General features: G+C 32.0%; 1 protein-coding gene across 5 annotated transcripts in view; it reads left to right on the plus strand.

Moving 5' to 3' along the window:
- Positions 1 to 21,941, plus strand: part of MINDY3 (MINDY lysine 48 deubiquitinase 3) — a 71,743-nt gene that overhangs the window by 11,362 nt on the left and 38,440 nt on the right. For 2 of the 5 annotated variants that reach the window (XM_012737958.2, XM_075997560.1), the window contains exons 2-8: positions 164 to 243; positions 3,909 to 3,969; positions 5,810 to 5,983; positions 9,189 to 9,240; positions 10,139 to 10,253; positions 12,995 to 13,068; positions 13,885 to 13,964. In XM_012737958.2, coding sequence (XP_012593412.1) covers positions 164 to 243; positions 3,909 to 3,969; positions 5,810 to 5,983; positions 9,189 to 9,240; positions 10,139 to 10,253; positions 12,995 to 13,068; positions 13,885 to 13,964 — 636 coding nt within the window. Of the gene's footprint in view, positions 1 to 163; positions 244 to 3,908; positions 3,970 to 5,809; positions 5,984 to 9,162; positions 9,241 to 10,138; positions 10,254 to 12,994; positions 13,069 to 13,884; positions 13,965 to 21,941 lie in introns of those variants that run through there. The other 3 variants (XM_012737959.2, XM_075997561.1, XM_075997562.1) reach the window with 3 other exon arrangements.

Genomic DNA, 21,941 nt, shown 5'->3' on the forward strand with positions numbered 1-21,941 from the left:
CCTTGACCCCCCCCCCTAAAACTTAAGAACCACTGTGTCTGATGACTTGCAGATATTTTCCTATTGTGATAAGTATTCTTTCTTAAAACAAAGTACATGAAAAATTCTCTTAGCTACTATTTGAATTATATTTTTAATTTTTGCTACTTGCTTTCATTTTTAGGGTTTGTGTTTAGTGAATCAGAGGGATCTGCATTAGAACAATTTGAAGGTGGCCCCTGTGCTGTTATTGCACCTGTTCAGGTAACAATGTGTTGAAACATTTCTGACTTTTCATTTTCTAATGTTTACTTTTTATATAATCATGAAACATGATTGTTTAACTCTTTTGCTCATGCAAATTGCTATAAATCTCCAACATAAAAATGAATTCAGACATTGAGTTGTATAGCAGTAGCCTTTTGACTATTTTTATTTTGAAGGAAAAATATTAGGTGTTCCCTGACTCCAGAAAATGAGGAATTACTGATGGTGGCACCTGCTCTAATATATTGTATTAAGTAATAACCTTTATGCTCTAGATAGATGCAGTCATAGTAATTTTGTATTGTTTTCATTTGTTCTGTTTATAAAAATTATTTTCCTAAAATACTGAAGATGAGTTAATATTTTCATGGCCTACAACTTTAAAATTTTAAAAAATAAGGTGGCAGTGTCTACTATTTTGGGCTATAGCTTTGGCCTTTCTAGATGAAATTGGTACCAACTGATTTCAAACAGAATTTCAAAAATCAAAGGTTTTTTCTTTGCATAAAAGATAGGGTTTATCTTAATGTCTTTATTGGATTTTGAATCTCAATGTGTTACAGTGTTTGAATTTCAAAGGCTGATTGCTATAAACTGTTACATTGGTAAATCTAGGCATTCAATTTTCAGTTTATTATAATGCTGACAATGTCCATGAATGGTAGTAACTTTAAAACTGATAAAAAAGGAAGGTATAATTTATTATTTGTTTTAATCATCATGTTTTGAAAATACATATCTAATATCATATCTATTTATTGAGCATAAAGCGTACATTCCTGAACTGTTAGCTACAAAGTAAATCTGTCTCTCAAACCTTATGCTCTATACATTTACATTATTAAAAATGTTTTTCTCTAAAGGAAAAAAAACTCTCCTTTCCTGGTTGACTCAAAAATATATCCTTTATAGGTCATTATTTTATGTCTTTAAAGAGTAAAGTTGATTTTTTTTTTTTTTTGCATTAGTGGACTTATTTAAAAAAATGAAAAATTTGTCTGAATCTTGCCTTAAAATTACAAAATGTAAAGACTGAAATTTAAGTATAAATTAGTAATTACTGCTGTTGAGTAACAGAGGCAAATTTTGGTTGTTAGTAGGAATCTTGTCTGAATTTGAAGATTCTTTGTTCTGTGCATATATAAATTAGATCATATAAATGCTGCCCCTCTTGGTCAGTAAGATTTTTATTGACGGTCTATGAATGTAGTTAAATGCAAAATATAACACTGGAGTTTCCTGTTTTATAAAATTCAGTATATTTCAAAAATAGCTGTTCAAAAATAGTGTTTTTGTAAGTAGGGTGCTATGTAACAAAGTATAATTGTAATGTTCAAAATCCTGAACCTACCCTTACGTATTTTTGACGTAGTAATTTAGTTTGTCCAATAAATCTTTTTAATCAATAACACCATTTTGTTCATATTAATGTTTTATTATAAAAGTCAAAACTAAGTTAATAAGAGTAATGAGAGAAATGAGCAAGTCCAGATATTAAAACTTTTTTAAACTATAAAAATTTGAACATGATGCTATACCAGAAAGATAGGCATAATAATGGAACCAAATAGATAATACAGTTGTAGACTTTATTACACATAACAATATACCAAGAATGTATCACAATAAAGAAGGAACTAAGACTAATGGTAAAATAAAATGAAGTTTCTTAAGTGCCATTGATGTGACTGGTTAATTTAAGGGGAAAATTAAGTCTTGTACCGTTAATTTGAGGGGAAAATTAAGTCGTGTACCATATGTCAAATATATTCTTGGAATTATATTTAACCACAGGAAAACTAAAAATTAATGTATTATCAATACTCTAAGAGAAAGAATGACTTCCAGATTCAGAAGTTTCTGCAATGAGTATTAGTAATAAAGAGATACTGTCTGTCTTATACAATGAACTTGTGCAAATTGGTTAGAAAAACACTAAGACTCCAGTGGTGAAATGGGCATAAATATGCAGTCAGAACAGGTGGAGTTATTCTGTACAGCAAAAGAATCAAAATGCTCAACATTACTAGGAATCCAAGAAAGTGAAAATAACACTGTAATTAGATTCTATTTTTTACTTTTTCTCTTCTTTAAATATAAAATTATAATTGCCAGTGCATGGAAGGGTGGGCTGATGCTGGCACACTTGTATACTGCTATTATAGTATAAATTTGTACTTTTGGGAAGGAATTTTACATTACAGTAGGAACCATAATACAGACTCTTTGATGCATTGGTTGTACTTCTGTGAATCTTTCCTAAAGAAATAATCCTTAATATGTAAAAAGTTATATTTAAAAAGAAGCTCATATATTTAAAATAGCAAAAAATGCAAACAACCTAATGTAAAGTAATTTAATTTAAATATGAATAATTCAGTAAATTTTGGTAAATAGCTCGGTAGACAAGTAGTGATTAAGAATTATAGTTATGAATTCTGTGGAAAAACAAAAATGGAAAACATAATCATATACCTATATGCTTTTCACTTGTTATAAAATCTAAAATGTAGAAAAAAGACTGAAAGGAATTATATCAAAATGCTGACAGTGGTTGTATTAGTGGTGAAATAATGCATGTCCCCACTTCCAAAATTTTGTAATGTAGTTATATACTACATTTTACGGCTGTTGTAATTTGGGGGAAAATCAGAAATACTTGATTATAGTATTTGTTAGATTTTATTCCTATGTGAATCCTATAGAATATTACTTAGTTTTTTGTTAAAATACTTTAAATCGATTGCTTATTAGTGCCAGGTACTGGGCTAAGTACATTACATAGATTTTTCTCATATAATCTTCATTGCAAGTTTTTAGAGTTTGTACTGCTATTTTTAGTTAGTAATAGTGGAAGCAGGATTCAAACCTAGGGCTATCTGAATAAAAGCAGTCCTCCTAATCTATTAATATACGCTAATGCTTTCAAACACATATGAATAAGAATCATCACAGTAAACTGTTTTCCTTGGATCTGCCCTCTAGAGAGTCAGGTTTTATAGGTGGAGCACCAGAATCTGCATTTTAAACAAACAGGTGACTAGGATGCAAGTGTCATTGAACTACACTTTGAGAAGGAAACACTGTTCTACGCTTAACTACTTTCTGTGAAATAACCAATGCAATATAGTTGACTTAAGGGAAAGTTTAGAAATTAATGTTTTTCTTATGAATCCCATAGCTTTTTGAGTTAGGAAGTTAGGAGCTCCTGAGAGTCAGAGTCGAGTGATGACTCTAATGGTGGTATTTTCATGTCACAGATCAGAGCTAAGAGAACAGAACCACTTTTGTATTTACGTTTCTTTTTACCCTAAGGAATCTAAGAGAAATATACATTTGTTGCTGTTCCTTAGAGTTTTCACTTTGTGAATGGAGCAGTAAGTTTCTGTAATTTCCAGTTATGTGTTTGAGTCAGTTCTTGTACTTGTCAGAAAATATGTAAAGTGGAAGAAGACTAATTTTATGAAGAATCAAATTTATAGTAGTATATTCTGAGTCAATATTAAGCACAGTTCTTGTTGAATGTGAAGGGAAACCATTTTAAATTTTTGTAGAATTATTCAAAAGATTAGGAAAGAGGTATAAATTAGTTTTTTCCATCTTAAAGTTAATGATACATGTTTATAATGCATTTTTCTAATTATTGCTTTAATTGTATAAAGGCATTTCTTTTGAAGAAGCTCCTGTTTTCTTCTGAGAAGTCTTCTTGGCGGGATTGTCCAGGTATGGCAGCTGCCTTTTAAAACTTTTACTCTATCCTCTATTTTAAAGATGATCTATACAGCATTCATTGTCAATAATTTAATTAAAATTATCTATCCCAGCCAAGCGTGGTGGCTCACACCTGCAGACCCAACTACTTGGGAGGATCATTTGAGTCCATGAGTGTGAGGCTGCGGTGAGCTATGATCACACCACTGCACTCCAGCCTGGGTGACAGAGCAAGACCTCATCTCTAAAAAAGACAATTAAAAAAAAAAATATATATATGTATATATATATATGTGTGTGTGTATCTGAAAAATAAACTATCAGTGGGATTTGTTTTCAGAGGCTTCTTTTTAAAATGTTTCAGAAAATTTCATGAATAGTAACTCCAAAGTTTAAAATATATATTTCCAAATTTAGCTTCTTACTAAGAGATTTAATAAGACAGTATAATATAACTAAGGGATGAACCTCTGGCCACTTGCTAAAAAGTAGTGCATTTCCCAGAACTGTTAGATGATGGCATACAATAAAGAATAGTCATTTATGTTTCTTTTTTTTATTTAGCTCAAAGGAAGTACTCAGGATTATGCTTGGCGTAATGCCTTACACAATGCAAATTCTGCAGATAATTTTGAATTAAACTGCAGTTGAAGCTATCTTAGTTTCTGCAGCAAGATTAAGTCAGATGCATGGTGCTGCCTAATAATAACAAACATTTGCATTCCACTTGACAATTTACAAAGACCTGTCTTAGACAATTTCATGTGAACCTCACAATAACTTCTAGAAGAAGGTAGGATATATTACAACCCCCAGGTTTTTAAATAAGGACATAACAGCTTCTATTCCAAACCATGACCATAGACTCTAGTAATGATTTTGAATTTAGGAGTTAAGGTATCTGCCATTTTTTTAATTGGTAGCTGAAATACAAAATAAGTGTTAGTAATGAAGAAACTATTCAAGATACACTATTATTAACATGAATCTTTTATTAATAAAATTTATAATATTTATTATAAATACATTCACTTTGATTAAAATATTTCAGGCATTATCATAAATGTCATAAATGCTGTGGTGGTTATAAAATGGCACATTTCCTGCCCTCAAAGAACTTTTAATCCATTAAGAGAGACAGAAACCACTTTGTATCGTAAAATTTTGTATAGAATGTATACACGTCTTATCCCCTTTATTTGAAAATTTCAGAAAGTGGTACTACTTCTGGAGAGCAATACTGTTTGAAAAGAAGTGTGGCTAAGGTTCAGGAAGAGATGATCTGAGCATTTGTGCTATTTGCTATAAAATTCTAAGGTTCAAGTCTGTATTATGTGGCATAATCACTATGGCTCTGCTAATGTAATGGATTGTGATATTGTATGTGCTGACATTGTGTTATTTCATTATTCTTATCCCTGCGGGACAGAGTGCTCAAAGACATTAGACTAAGTTAGCAGTGGGGAAAAAAATTAGAGGTCTCAACTGGCCTTTATGTTATGCTTGGTTTTGCAGAGAAGGAACCACCAATGGCTTAAATGGTATATTAGTAACTTAAGAAAGGCACAGTCAGTGTCAGAGTATTCCAAGTAGCATATGTTTTCTTATAATGTTTACTACTGCATTTTTCAGGATTCTTTTTCTATTTCATAAGCTTTATTTAAAGTGGTGATATTTTAATCGACAAGCACATTTTTCTAAAATACAGTTTAAAATCTGTTGAGTTTTTTCCTCATTCTTAAGATGCTTGATTTTCATCATTAAATTAACACATTCTTAATATTTTTATTCATGACAGGATTTTATTTTTTCCAGAGAAAACCATTATAACTTATACTTTGGTTATTTTTAGAGGAAGAGCAGAAGGAACTCCTTTGTCATACCTTATGTGATATTTTAGAAAGTGCTTGTTGTGACAACTCTGGATCATACTGCTTGGTTTCATGGTTAAGAGGAAAGACAACTGAGGAAACTGCTAGTATTTCTGGGAGTCCTGCAGAGTCTAGTTGCCAAGTGGAACATTCTTGTAAGATACATTTTTATTTCCTGAAGTACTTACTTTCTTATACCTTTGTTTTAATGAAACTATTGAACATTTTGAAGGAAAATATATTTTAAATTTTCATAACATATCTTTTTTCTAGCTTAAGCTTAATTACTGAACCTTAATATTTTTTATTTCCCTTTCAATTATTTTAATTACTAGAAGATATTTTTGCAAAAAAGTATCTTAAACTTTTAAAATTGTTCTAGTTCTGCTTGATAACCTCTTTTGAGCTTTAGAATTCTTATTTAGAAAGTTTAAAGAACAAATTTTTATATACCTTAGTTTCAGATACATTAATGTTTTCTTTGGTGTTGGAGAAAGATTTTTTTGACATCAGAAAATATCTTAAATTTATCTGTAGTTGCTTCCTAGAGCAAAGTGGGGACATTTTCCTTCGTTACATGTTGTTTGTTTTCACCCTAAACATTTTGGACTTTTAAGGTAGTTTTAATTATGTGTTTTAATAATGCTTTAGGTTTCTCCACTTTGATTGAAGGTTTTTCTCTTTAAAATAAGTAATAGCTGTTCTCATTATTCATAAAAATTATATGTTCTTTGTTCTTTAACCTTTGAAAATTCTTATGTAATTGAACTAAAAACCAGCAGACTGAACTAGTAAAATGGAGACAATTGCTGGTATGGAAGCTATGTAAAAGAGTTGCTTTTCTGATTTGCTTTTCAGGAATAATCTTGCTTGTTGGTGATTTTGATAATTGATAATCCCAAGTGCCTATATTGAATAAGTGACTTATTCCATCTACAACACATTCTATTAACTCTCATCTCTACGGGAATTGTTTTTTAAAGAAATTACATACCTCATTTCTAGAAAGTACATTTCAATTGCCTGTGATATGCATTTTGTTTTCCATATAGGAATATCTATAAGGCACTGTTGCCTCCGTAGGCTCCAATGTCCCTGTGTTGTCCGTGTCTTCTCTCTGCTACCTCTGCAATTAAACTGCTTTAAGCCTGGCAATTCTAATAGTAGTACATGTGCAAGAAATAACTTTTAAAATTTAAACAGTTGAATGACATTTCCTTTTTAGACCTTTCAAACATAGCCTTTCAAAAAGAATTTAACATATTTTTAGAGTTGATAATGACATTTGAAGACAAGTGGAAAATATTCACAAGGATAACAGTCCAAAATGTCATTAAAGTTTATTTTAAAACAAAGTTTTACTTGTTTGCATGTAAGCACGTTTAATAGTTTTATTTAGGATATTAACATTTTGAGAGAGGAATAGTTGAACTATTTTAAAGGTGTGTTAAAGAATATGTCCTTAAAGCCAGTCTGTATATTAACATGCGAGAAAACAGTAATCTCTTTTTTTATGTAACATTTTTCATTAGTATCTTAATAGTAGACTGTGTGTTTAGTATGGAATAAGCTGTACATTTCTGTAGTGATGGGTTACATTGCTCTAGGTTTAAATGGCCTTATAACACATTAAGTTTGATAATACAGTACCTAATTTAGATGAGCATATTGCATGGAATTCCCTCTGAAAAATATGTTTTAGTAATTTTCTTGTTCAGCTTTTGTCTCATTTTAAAGTTGGCATGAAGTAAAACTGTATTTTAGATCTTTTTAGTATTGTATACATTTGAAACTTTTTGTTAACTGAAAATTTGAGAATTTAACTTAGATATTGACAAATGAACTGAACTTACATTAAAAGTTTTATTCCATATAACAATCTATTTTACCTGTTCTTCCCTTTATTCCCAGCTATGTTCTTTTTCTTGTGTTTTATATTTTTCCACCATCCCTGCCTGCTAAGCTTTTTATTTTGCTTGCCTCTTTTCTCTAAATTATTATCTCTATGTCTACTTCCATACTACACCCAGTAAGATTATTGGGGTAATCAAACACTGTAGAGCAGTTAGTACAATTTGAAAAAGATTAGATAGAATTTTTATTTTAGCCTGAAATTTTAAATGTGTTTTCCCCTCTTGTTAATATGACATTGACATTTTGTACAAACATTAATTTCATTGGCTTATGTGGTGTGTATAGTTTTTGGCTTGTTGGTAATGCACACTTGTTCGCAGTAGCGAATACTCAGGTTCAATTTCAGTTTGTTTCCCGCATAAACCGAAAGATATTTAATTCATTTGGACTTCGAAAGATTTTAAAAAGTAATTTGAAACACTTGAAAATTAAAACTAGGCTTTGAAAAGCTAGCATAATGTGACATTTTAAATTGTAAATAAAGATTTCTAATTTTGAACTCATAACGAATCAATTTCCTCAACTCGGTAGTGAGAATTTATGTTTGAAAGTACTAAAATTTGTTGTAAAGTATGTGTGAAATTGTTCACATTGTGATAAATTAGGCATTTTGATTGATGTGTGATACCTTTAAAGACTATCTTCCTGGACCCAAGGCTATCTGGATTGAAATCTCAGCTCTGTTTATTGTTGTGTGCTCTTGGGAGGATTTTTCTCTGTGCCTCAGTTTCCTCTTGTCTAAAATGGAGACAATAGGATGGTTTTGAACATTAGATGAGGTAAGACTTGTAGAGCATTTTGAAAAGGGCCTGGCACTTAAAGTGCCCACTAAGGGCACTTACCTTTGATTAAAATGCTTCCTTTTGATTTTTTTTTTTTAAATTTATACTTGTACTATCTTAATAATCAAGTTACTGAAAATTTTTTAACAGTTATACAAATAAACGAGGAAACAAACTTAAAGCTGTCATTGAACCTGTGTAGTTTCAAAAGTGTTATGCCTGTTTTACACAATTTGTTAAACAATTGAGCATTAAATCTAGAGATTTTATATTATAAGGAAGATGATTATGATGATTTTACTTAGATCTATAAACTGAAAGATTATTTCAAAGTGCAGGACACATTATAATGATGTGTGACATACTGATTATCAGTAATGTCTCATATTTTATAAACTACCGTAGCATAACTGAATTGAAAAGAAATGTTTATTTAATCACCCTTCTACATTCTCAGTATTATATCCATTTTAGTTATAATCACGGTAACTAAGATGTTGAAACATAAACTCATGTTGTAGTAAAGTTGAACATAAACTGAGAATTTTAAGGGAGTAAGGAATAGGGAAAGTTTTGATTGCCTGAAAGTATTTACAGCCTGCTGTGTGTATCTTGTGTCATTTATTTGCCATGTGTAGTGCTGAAAAGTGTCTTTTATGTATAGCTGCCTTGGCTGTCGAAGAGCTTGGCTTTGAGCGATTTCATGCATTAATTCAGTAAGTAACATTGGAACATTTAAAATACTTACCTTGTGGACACATTGCCATTTTAAGTCTGTTCATACTGTGGAAAGGTTCTTAGTTTTATATAGCACTGCGCTACTTAACATTAATTTTTAAATCCATTGCTTGAAGATTCATTTGCCTTCAAAATTAAAGAATAATTTGTAAATGTATACTTAAATTATTCTTATTCCTAAATTAACTACTCAAATACTTTTTAAAAAACATTAAAAGCTTTTTCATTGTTACAGTGAAAACAATTATTTTATTTTAGTGTTTCTCTGTCCTAAATGAATATAAAGATTTCTAGTGAGCTAAATGTTAGAATTTTTATTTGCTGAAAATGCTTTCTGTGTTATTTATTGAGTGCCCATATTTTCATTAGAGCATTTAAACTTTTTATTACAAGATAAAAGGTAAGGATGGCTATGTTGATAGAATTATAGGTGGCATTTGGTTTGAAATTTAACATTTTTTTTAAAAGAAGCCACAAATGTATATCTTATCTATGGCATTCAGATATTTGTTAATTTCCAGGCTTTAAAAAATGAAGTTTTCTTTGTTCTTAAGCCCTCTTACAAGAGGGCCACTCTGTTATTTAAATAACTATATATTATTTAAGAATTTATTAATGCCAGACAGTTTGCCTAAGAGATGAAGAGGTTCCCTGCTAAGTAGGCATATCTGTCTTGATGGTGTAAGTTATATGTAGTGACAGTTGTCAGAAATACGTTTAGCTTTTAATGGCTAAATTTGTATTTGAACTTTTGAGAAATTTACAAAAATTTCCTGTTTGTATGTTTAAATGTAAAAGAAAACGTAAAAATTTTCCCGTTTTTGAATATAGTCAATCTAATCATAATACCAATACTTAATTCTTTTTTCCCCCCAGAAAAAGATCATTCAGAAGTTTATCAGAATTAAAAGATGCTGTCCTGGACCAGTATGCAATGTGGGGAAACAAATTTGGAGTATTGCTTTTTCTGTATTCTGTGTTACTGACAAAGGTTTGTTTCAGATACCGCTTCTGCCTTTTCTTAGTTTAGTACTGTTTTCCCTGCTATGATGAGTAATTTTATGCTTGATGCTGCTTTTAAATATCAGAACAAAAATCTTTTGTGCTGGTAATAAGGAATTAGTTTTCTCAGCACTCGCTTGTTACTTAACCACTTCCAAAGCTACTTTCACCTCTGCTCTTCTGGACTACCGAGGTTATCAGTAACGTTCTAATTATGAAATACTATCAGTTCTTCAGAATTTTATTTCCTTTGATCCTAGTACTGTCTGGCAATAGACCCCTCCTTCTAACTTCCGCTCCCTTTCTTGATATTGTTTTGATAAATCACTGTGCTAGTTTTCTTCTTCATGATTCTTTTTTGTTTTTCTTTCTTTGATAGTTTCATTTCCTTCTTTACCTGTTATCTCCTGCTCTTTTCTCTCCCCCTCTAATGTTTTATATCCCAGAAACTTAATTCCCTGGGTCCTGTTTGCTTTTACTTTTATGGATATTTCATTTTCTCAACTTAACCTTTATGTGGCTAATTCCAGTATATATACTTCTGATCCTACCCTTTTTCCCCAGATGCCAATCTCTTACCTCTAGTAACTTCTTATTCTCCATTGAGTGTCCTAGTAGATCTACCATGTCTAAAATCAAACTTCCTTCACTTGACAAATGTTTGTTGAATATTGACTCTGTGCTAGGGTTTATGCTTATCATATGGAATGCACTTGTTAAAAATGGTTTCTCTTTAGTGTTTGAAAAAATGCCACAATAATTCCATTATGGCAGTGTTTTTGGTATTTGGTTTTTATAGTACAAAACATGGTGAGAAAGTAGGTGTGCCTAAGTTTATGGGTGGAACCAAGGGTGCACTTCATGTAATAGGACCATTTGGATGTAGGGACTTGATGTAAAAGTGAAAGTTTTCTGTATGAAAAAGTGTAGGATAATTTTCCAACCAGTGGGCACAGTGCAAGTATACTTGACGGGGACGAGGGGGCATGGGCAGTATATGTAACCTGAACACTTGGTACCCACATAATACGCTTAAAAAAAAAAAAAGCATAAGGGGTTGGGTCTATGACCCAGGCTTGGGGAGCTGTAAGTAGTTCGTGTTACTGCAGCATAATATGAGGGGTATTGTGAAAGATGAGACAACAGTTAAGTAAAAAAGGCTCAGAATATGAAGGCCCTCCTTGCACTGTGCAAAAAAACACTTTAGATTTCATCTGTTCAAAATTGGAAAACAATAAAATCTTTGAACAAGGAAGTGACAAGAACTTTTTGTTGATTAGTTTCCTTAAATTGGGATAAGAGTTGTGCTGGAAGGGAGTTGGTGTATGGAGTGTAAGACTAAAGTTAGGAAAACTGGAAAAGTGGGTGTTGAAATAGTGAAACCTAAATTAAGGCAGTGATCATGGAATGGAACAGAAGGGGAACATATTTAGAAATATTTATATTGTTTATATTTATAGTTTATATTTGTAAATATTTATAACAATATTTACAAATGTTTATATTTATTTATATTCTGAATATAAACAATATAAATATTGTTTATATTTAGAAATATAAACAATAAGGGAAATAAACCTAAACAAAAGAAAGAACCAAAAGTACTTGATAGTTGTGCAGAGATTGGAGATAGCAGTTACGGTGGTATCTAAGATGACTGGTTTCTTATGAGCCTTTCTTTGACTGTTGATTATTTCCCCAGTTTTTAATGCTCAAAACATTAGCTACCTCCTTTTGTCTCTTGTTCTTTACAGCCAGTAAATCACCATGCTAGTTGTTTTTTCTTGAGCTGGTCTTTGAAATGATATCCCCATCCTCCCCAGTGATTGTGTCACTTGCCGGCTTTGTATTGTTTATAGGGATGGCAAGTGCAAGATTTTATACTTCTTTGCTTTCCCCTACAATATATAGGCAATCATTAACTGTTTCGATTATTGGCTAATCATCTGTTTAATCCTTAGAAATGGCCTATGTGATAGAACCAGTGGTCAAAGTTAGGTGAATAGCACAATGAATGGCAGTTTATTTGTCATTTTAGAGTTAATGAGGTTAAAATACCTAGGTCTTTTTGTACTTAGTATCTAGAACTTTGGGGAGTTGGACGCACTTTTGGAGGATTAAAAAGTATTGGGAAATTGGTTTTCAAGAAAATAAACTTCCTGCCCTCCTAATTTATATTTCACTTTTTCAGTATGTATTTAATTACTAATATTTAGTAATATTATTGTGAAAAAGTATAATCTGAAGCAAACCTTCCGTTTTATGTACCGGTTATCTTTTGCATATTTAAATTCATTTCTGTCAATACTGAGGTGTGTAAAATATCAATATGTTTTTTGCATGACCTAGAAAATAATCTCAGTTGCCTTATCAGGTATATTACATTTTAATTTAGCCTAAAGTTAAATGAATATTAATTTTTATATTAAATAAATTTCTCCTTTCTTCTCTTCAAAATTAAATATTATCTCTACCCCTTTAACATTAGATCTATTACCCATTCTTGCTCTTTATATAGACCCCATTAAAGAAAATCAAAGATGTTTGGAGAAGTACTTTTTACAATTATCATCTCAAATGCGCCTCCACTTCAAATCTGGGTGATTCTTTGGAAGAAAAGATACTTCAATAATTGTATTTTATTAATTTATAATATAAACTGGTCAGTTTTTAAACTGCCATAATTTTCATTGCTTTTAAAATAAGCCAGTGAATTTTTGGTTTCTTTAGGGCATTGAAAACATAAAAAATGAAATTGAAGATGTAAGTGAACCTTTGATAGATCCTGTATATGGACATGGCAGGTAATTAACTAAAATCTGTTATCTCCTTATGTGGACTCTTGAGTCAGGCAGTTTTCCTTTGAGTAGTGTTGACAGCATGAAGTATGGATTTGAGCAGTCTTGTGTTTTATGTATTGTTTGCTTTAGGTATGAAATGTTAACTTCTAGTTTAGGTTTATATATGCATTGTATTTATTGCAGCAAATATTATAAATAACAGTGGAGAGGTATTTTAACAAATTCTGCTTTATGTTTTATTGTTGATTTTTTTTAATAGATGAAATGTACTCATTTTGATTTAGAAATAAGTATATCCATACCTATTTGTAAATGTTGTTCTGCTTAGGAGGAAAAATTTTCCCCATTTTTCTCTGAGACTACCCTTCCCCTCAACTCTTTTACAGCTGTTTGTACCGAAATCAGGGAAACAGTGATAATTAACTCACTCTACGACATGAGTTCTTTTAAGATCGTTCTGTGTCAGAGGTTAAAATTCATATCTGTCATCAAAGACATTATTAACAATTATATATTTATTTTAAAAGATGATTATAAATATTAAGTCAATTATCAGTCTAAGTGTCATTAATTTTTTTCATCCATTTAAATATATCTTGGATAAAGTTATTAAATTTATATGAATATCTACAATAGATACTATTATAGTGATACATTGAGCAAGGCTGAGTATATAAAATCTCCCTAATTTTGTTTCTTAAACAACATAATTTAATTTTTCTTAAACAATATAATATAAAAAGTGATTATACTTAGGAATTATTTGATTTAAAAACTAGTTTTATTGTGTTGTAATTGAATTTTAATTTTTATTAACAGCCAAAGTTTAATTAACCTCTTACTGACGGGACATGCTGTTTCTAATGTATGGGATGGTGACAGAGAATGCTCAGGAATGAGTAAGTATATTCCTGTTGTGTTTATCTCTTTTATTATTACTATGTCAGTCAAATATAGTTGATATTGATCTGTTTAATGGTTCTACATTACTTCGAGGTTGAGATAAGTGCTTTGTAATAGTAGAACCCTTTACAGTTTCCATCACACCTTAACATTAAGACCATAGAGTTTTGGAGCCAGGCAACCTTAAGTTCAAATCTGAAGTAATGTGACTTAGGTTACTTCTCAAGCCTTTCATTTTCTCTGGCATAAAGTTGGGATTGTAGGACTAACTTCTTTAGGAAAAGTAATACATAGATCTCTTAATATATACAAACATAGTGCATATTTATTCAGAGACACTACTTCATTCTTTGCTTAAAGTTGAGGACAAGTACAACGTATTATGATTTGAAATATTTGCTTTGATAATCTAGTGGTTTTTCCTATATAGCTTTTAATGTGCATAATTCCCTTCAAAATGCTGGACAAATTTAATGTCATCTGAAACTTTTAAACTAGCAGCCCTTCCACTATCACCTCCATTTCTGGTCTCAGTTATATCTTTCCTGTAGCTTCATATGTTTCTAGGAACATTGAAATGAGTCACATTTTATCCAATCCATCAGTTAAGGAGAGCTGATAAAAACTAAATAAAATTCTCTTCAGTTTATTACTGGTTCAGTCTAAGTTAGTTTATTTATTCATTGAACTTACATTGAATAACAAATATGTACTGCTTACTGACGTTCCCATGCTTCACAGGCCAATTTTTCCTCTAATTTCTTCTAATCTATAATTAAATAAATTATCTATTAAATTAATTATCTATTATAATTAGATAAAACTGTCACCAAATGACAGAGCAAATATTATGACTAAGAAAATAATCGTTACCAGTTTTTGCTCCCATTTAACACATTGCCGCACTAGAAAAAAAATTTTTCCCCCTGAGGTCATGGATAGTGTTGTATTAAAACAAAACCATCCTTTCTAATTTGTTTATTTTCTGTAGGTGAGTTATATGCAATGCAATTCACATTTTTAGAATTAAATTGTCAATATTAATTGTAACAGTAAGAACATCAAAAAGTAAAATTTTCATGAACCAACTGCAGGGTTTTGCTTCACACAATCCTGGGCTCAAAACTAGCCTGAGTTAAATACAACTCATATGGCAGTCAATGTGTTAAGTAATTTTTGATCTTACATTTGAATTTTTCTCAAATTAAAAATACATTTAGTTAACAAACATGGAAGGGTATAATATTTTTAATAATTAGTAAAATAATGGAACTTCAGAATTAAAAAGCACCGTAACACGACCCAACCCTTCATTTTACTGTTAAGGAATATAAGAACTAACTTCACTTCCTACATTAGGTCATATATGCAAAATTATTCACTTAGTGGTGCGGTTAGAATAAGAACCTAGTTTTGCTGATTTCTGGTAAAGGTCAAAGTTGAAACAGTGAAATTCACAGGCAAAAAAAGATCTATGTAAGTTATCTTACTCTGCTTTGTAAAACTGAGCTCATACTATTCTTGAACCCTCATTCTGACTGATAGCTGAAAGCATTTAATGCTGCCAGTTTTCGGTATCTCAGTCTCTCCTGAGTAATATGCAGGGTTTTATTGTCTCCCCTTTTTCACCCATGATGGCTTCTGCACACTCTCCTCTGTCTTCTCCCAATGGTTCCTGGACGTTGGGGTATTTTATGTCATCTCAGATGATTAGGGAAGAAATACTTAGTTGTTTCTGAACTTGGATTAAGATGTCTCTTGATTCACTTTGCCTCTGTTCTTGCTATTTCCTGTATATTGGATTTATTTCCTGCTCTGACAACATACTAGGAGGTATAGAACATAGAAAGAAAAATTGTAATTAAATAGTTACTAGTTTTAAAATCCTTAGGCAAGTCTGACTTTTCTTAGCTTATTTCCTTCTTCATAATCTTTCCTCAAAGGGTAGTTATAAAGATCAGATTTCGAAAATGCCTGGACTGGCCTATAGGGACAAATCAGTTTTCCCTTAAAAGCTTACATACCTGGTTTAACATATACACAAATAACTGCGATGCAACATAAAATGAAACACATTGAAGTAAAGTACCACAGATGTTCAGAGGGAGGGAAAAACTTGCTGCTACATTTATGTTGGGGTAAGCAGAGAGACTTTAAGTAGGAGTTAACATTTTAGTGGGGCCAGATGGAGCAGGACGGCATTTAGGGGAAAGTACAGGGTGTGTTCAGGGACAAGGGAGGCAGAGCAGTCCGAATAGAGCGGTGGTTCTTAACCTTGACTACACATCATTATTTGGCGAGCAAGACTCCAGCTGAGAACAGTTAAATTAGAATCTTTAGGTGGTGGGTCCCAGGCATATAATTGTAAATTTCCCCTAAATGATTGTGAAGTGCAGCCAGGTTCGAGAACCAGTGCTGGAGCACTGGATTTGTGAAGGAAAAGAAAATATCGTACAGATAATCTGAGTAAGAACACACAGGCTCTTGAATGCTACAGAAGTTGAAACTTTAGTTGGCAAGCATTAGGAAGAGAGTCATTGAAGGCATTGAGCAGAGAAATAACATTATAAGACATGTAAAACACAACCATTAATTTGTCAGTTGATAGGATGTATTGGAGTAGAATGACAGATTGGAAGCTGTAGCACAGTGCCTAGACAGGTGAGAAGTAATGAGGCAATAATAGACATGGCAAAGAAAGAAAAAAGACAGCAACTGGTATTTATGTACTTTGTGCTAAGCAGCATGTTTGAATATATATCTTTGTAACCTCACTGAGGCTCAGATAATTTAGGAATTTTCATAAAATCAAATAGTGGGGGCATGAAATAACTGGTCTTATGACCACACCCAGGGCCTATGCTTGTCTCACAGCACACTGTCTTGCTGTACCACTCTGTGCGAGAGAGTATGGGAATGTAGACTCTAGGATTCAGCAACTAATTAGATATAGGAGGGTAAGGTACTAATAACTAGTAGGTTTTCAAATATATCTGTTGAAAAATTAACATGAGAAACATTATTGAAAGTTGCTTAAAGACTCTGTGTGTGTTTTGGTGGAAGAAAAAAATCTTTGGCCTCAAGTGTTTAGTTTCCTTTAAAGGGCAATTATAACTATTGATGATTGCTAAGAGTGGTTCATTATGCAGGCGTGGCAAATGTTTATTTAGCAGTGCCAACCATTGTTCTTAAGTACTTGATGAATCTTTTTTTCTCCCCATTTTCTCCCTTCCTTATTGTAACTACACTATGAGCATCACTGGTATTTTACAGATGAGAAACAGGAACACAGTGGTTAAGTATCTTACTTAATTTCACAGAGCTTAGTAAATAGCAGAACTGAGGTTCGGACCATGGTAGTCTGATTCCACACAGGTAGCATACTTAATCTTTACGATATACTGCCTCTTATGCTATATTCCAGAGCCTTGAGTGCTGTAATAAAATATGTGAGATGACATGGGAGTTTATCTTACTTAAATTTCACAGTATCCCTGAGATGTAGATATTTGCCCCATTTAGAGAGAGAGAGCTGAAATTGAGAATTTAATCCAAGGATTCCTGTCTAGTATAGAGTTAGTGAACGAACCATGCAATATATCTCATTCAAGGAGTTGAAGACTAAGAAAAGCCTATGATTTTAACAGCAGTAAGGTCTTTGCTTTAGAAGACAATTGAGGTAGAAGCCAGATCATAGGGAGTAAATATTTTAGCATTGTAGGCAGGGAAATTTTACTGTTGAAAGGATGGAAAGAGAAGTCTTGTTTGGTCATAAAGCCAAGAGATGGTATACATAGTTTTTGTTTTAAGCATTAGAAGTCCTCCTATATTGTTTGTAGAGCAGGGAAGAGAGATTCTACTTTTAGAAAATTCTACGTTTACTAAAAGAAGATTATAAATGGGGTCACGAGTAACAGTGACTTTGGAAACATGCACAGTTCTTCTAAAACAAGAAATATGGTGAGAAAAGACAATTCGAGATTTCAAATTCTTTTGAGAGTGAGTGGACAGAGGTAAAGTTAGAGGCAGATGAAGAAGAGAAAGGGTTTGAATCAAGTGCCCAAAGGAGAAGTAAACAAAGGGGTTATGAGAGGAATTTTACAGTGTGCCATTAGCAGTGAGAGTTTAGATGATATTAAATAGGATAAATTTAGAGTGAATCCAACCAATAAAGTTTATAATTAGGTTTCTGTTGTACCAATAATCACTAATCTGGTGGTGGAAGAGAAAATGAATATTATGTGTTACCCAGGAAAGGTCAAAGCAGGTTTAGTGAAAGATAAATGGGGTGTTTTTCTCACCTTCGTTTATTAATAAGGCTATCAATGCTTGATCTGTTGTATATAGTAAATGTATTTTTTTCCTGGTCTGCCTTTTGCCTTGAATTTACTTAGGGTGAACATTGAGATTGTTTCCATTTTTGGCTATCACCAACAATGCTATAATAAATATTTTTGTAGATAAGACTTTCTGTATATAATTTAATTCCTATAGGATAGATGCCTAAAAGTAGAGTGTGTATTAAAAATATAGGCATCTATTTTATTTTATTTTTTTACTCATTGCTCTATCAAGATATAATTCACATTGTATGTTTGTCACCCATTTAAAATGTATAATTTGGTGTTTTTTTAGTATGTTCTCAGTGTTGTGCAACCATTACCACTTTCAATTATAAAATATTTTTGTCGCCCCCAAAAGAAACCCTGTTCCCATTAGCAGTAACTCCCATACTTCCTTCCATCCCAGCCCTGGAAACTACTAATCTGCTTTCTTTCTCTATAGATGTGCATGTTCGTGATTTTTTTTTTTAACTTAGCATAATGTTTTCACGGTTTAAGCATGTTTCAACATGTACCAGTACTTCACCCGCTTTTCTTGATGAATATTTCATTGTTTGGATCTACCACATTTACTCATTGACAAATTAATGGACATTTGGAGTGTTTCCACTTGACTATTATGAATACTGTGAGGAACATTCATGTATACATTTTTGTGAGTACATATGTTTTCATTTTTCTTTGCTGTAGACCTAGGACTTGAAATCCTGGTCCATACAGTAACTCACAGGTTTAACCTTTTGAGGGATAGCTGTTACATTTTGATAGATAATGCCAAATTTCCTTCTAAAATTTGCTTTACCAACTGGTAAAGTATAAATTTATACTTCTGACTGTATAGGAAGGAGAGCTCCATTATTTTCCCATTTTTCTCTATCCAGGCCAATAAACAGAATTGCCCATCTTTAACATTTCGTCAGTTTATTGACAAGTGATAACCTGCTTTAATTCACAGTTTTCTGATGCCCAGTGAGCCTGACCTTGATTGTCTTTTCAGTGTTTGTCAGCTTTTTCTTCTTCTGGCAATTGCCTTTTCCCATCTTTTTGGCATTTTGTGGAGTGGGTAAGGCAATTATTTTCTTTATTCACAATTTCTAGGAGCTCTTTGTAAATTCTCTCTCAGCTCTTTGTATATTAAGTCTTTGTTGCAAATATTTTCTCCTAGCCTTTTTGTCTCCTGTTAACTTTGTTAATGATGTCTTTTATTACACCCAAGGCTTTCATTTTTTGACGTGACGTTATTCGATCTTTTCTGTTATGGCATCTGCTTTGTTTTCTTTTTCCCTTGGATCAGTTTCGTGTTTCTCCCAACCCAAGATTAAACTACTGTTCTCTAGTATTTTCTTCAAATGTTTTCGTGGGCTTTATTTTTTTAATGTTTCTTTAATCAATCTGGATTACTTATTTATGAGTTTTATGAGTTAGGGATCTACCTTTTTATTTAAAGAATTACCTAATGTCCTAATTCTAGTCAGTTCTCCACAAGTATAAAACACCTTTTTTAATAAAAAAATAAATTTCCCCATATTTATGAATCATTTTTGAGCTCTTATTCCACTGTTCTATTTGTGAATTCTTATGCCAAAGCTATATGTCACAGTTTTATAATGTACTTTGATAATTATTAGCACATTTCCTGATATTGTACTTTTTTGAAATTGCCATCGTCTTTTCTACATTATTGCCATTGAACTTTTCCCCCAGCTTTTCAAGTTCAGGTTTGAAGAACTCTATTAGGATTTGGGTTGATTACACTAAATTTGTGGATTATTTGAGGAAATGATATCTTTACCATATTAAATCTTCCCTTCTACTTTGTTTTGTACGTCCTTTAGTTAAGAGTATTTAGCATTTTATCATATGGATCATATAGGTCCTAAATATATATGTATATATTTAATTCTGCCTCAACTGTTAAAACCATCTTTGCTTCTTCAAGAGAATAGAAATAAACTACAATAGAAGAATACCCTGATGGCATTTTTGCCCACTCCCTGTCTTTAGCAATCGCTAGAGTGGTATTTTTCAAACTAAATCAGATGATGTTTCTTTATCGCTTAAAACTATTGGATGGCTGGCTTCCCCATGCACTTAAAATAAAATCCAAACTCCTTACCAACGCTCTTAAATCTTTTTGTGGTCTCTCTCCTGTCAGCCTGCCATCTGTCTTCATTTTGTACTGCTGCATGTATTTTGAGCAGAAGTTTTCTTTGATTTTGATTTCTGTAGATCAGTTTTTCCCATGGTATTTTTTCTGTCTCAAAGGAATACTTAAGTATTTGTATGTATTATACATGTGTTGTTTTTATGTTTATTTGATGATTTTTAAAATGTTAATATTTTTTTCATTTTATGGGGTTGGGATAGAAGTATCAACTCTTGTGATTCAGAAACCCAGAAGTTTCTTTGTCTTTTGTGGGGTTTTTTTTTTTTTTGTTTTTTTTTTTTGTAAATAGAAATAAATATTGCAGCCAATGAAGGCATACTTAATTGAAAATTGACAAACACATGATACACAGAAAATAAGAGAATCTAAACTTTAAGATCATTTTGAAACTTTAATATATATTTTCAGCCATCATGAATTTACGCTTGAGCAAAATTATGCTACTTTTATATCTTGTCTATGCCGGTCCCTATGCCTAAAGACCCACATTATTACATCTCTCCCATCTACGCCTGTTCAGTCTTTGAATGCCCTCTTCCTATGACATCCCTTCCAGGAAAGCTGCTGCCATATCCTGTCTCGTCCTCTACTATTTATTACCAAATTGCCCTTGAGAGGATCTGGTCATCCTCGTCTTTGTATTTCTACATTATGCTTAGCATTGTTCTTTTCAGTACTTGGCAGTCAGGGTATGTTTGTTAAATATGTAGCACAGCTTTCTGGTTTCCAAGTTGGTATCAAATGTGAAAGGCCCAAGAGAGACTTCCATAGATACCCTGCCAGCAGTGAGAAGTAATAGTTAATAGTGGAGGAATAAACTATTCAGTAGCAAACCCAAGTACTCAAGAATATAAAACTCTGAACACACACACACAACTCTCTCTCATACTCTGTCAGGGTCAATCTTGTTGACTTAAGCAGATACGGATTGATGGGGGTTGATCATGATTGATCTTAAATGCAAGATTAAGAATATAAAGTGAGACATGAAATTCTGAAATATAATCAGAGAATCTAAAAAAGGTGAATTCATAGAAGTACAGTGTAGAATGGTGACCAAGGGTAAGAGGATGGGGGAGGAGGAAGTTAGGGAAATGTTGATAAAAGGACATAAAATTTCAATTAGGAGGAATAACTTCAAGAGATCCATTGTACAACATGGTGACTATAGTTGATGACCAAGTATTTATAGTTGAAAATTGCCAAGAGTAGATTTAAAGTGTTCTGACCTCAAAAATAAGTAGGTAAAGTAATACATATGTTAATTAGCTTGATGTAGCCATTCCACAATATGTGCATATTTCAAAACATTATGTCGTACATAATAAACATACAACTTTTATTTGTCAACTTAAAAAGATTGAAATGGATATTATAGTTAAGGCAAACAATAGTCATGTTTCTCTGGTGCCTAATTATACTTAATTTAGTATGTGGCACTCCTGAAAATGCAATCAAATATC

The sequence above is a fragment of the Microcebus murinus genome, chromosome 25 (genome assembly GCF_040939455.1).
Source record: "Microcebus murinus isolate Inina chromosome 25, M.murinus_Inina_mat1.0, whole genome shotgun sequence".
Taxonomy (NCBI): Eukaryota; Metazoa; Chordata; class Mammalia; order Primates; family Cheirogaleidae; genus Microcebus; species Microcebus murinus.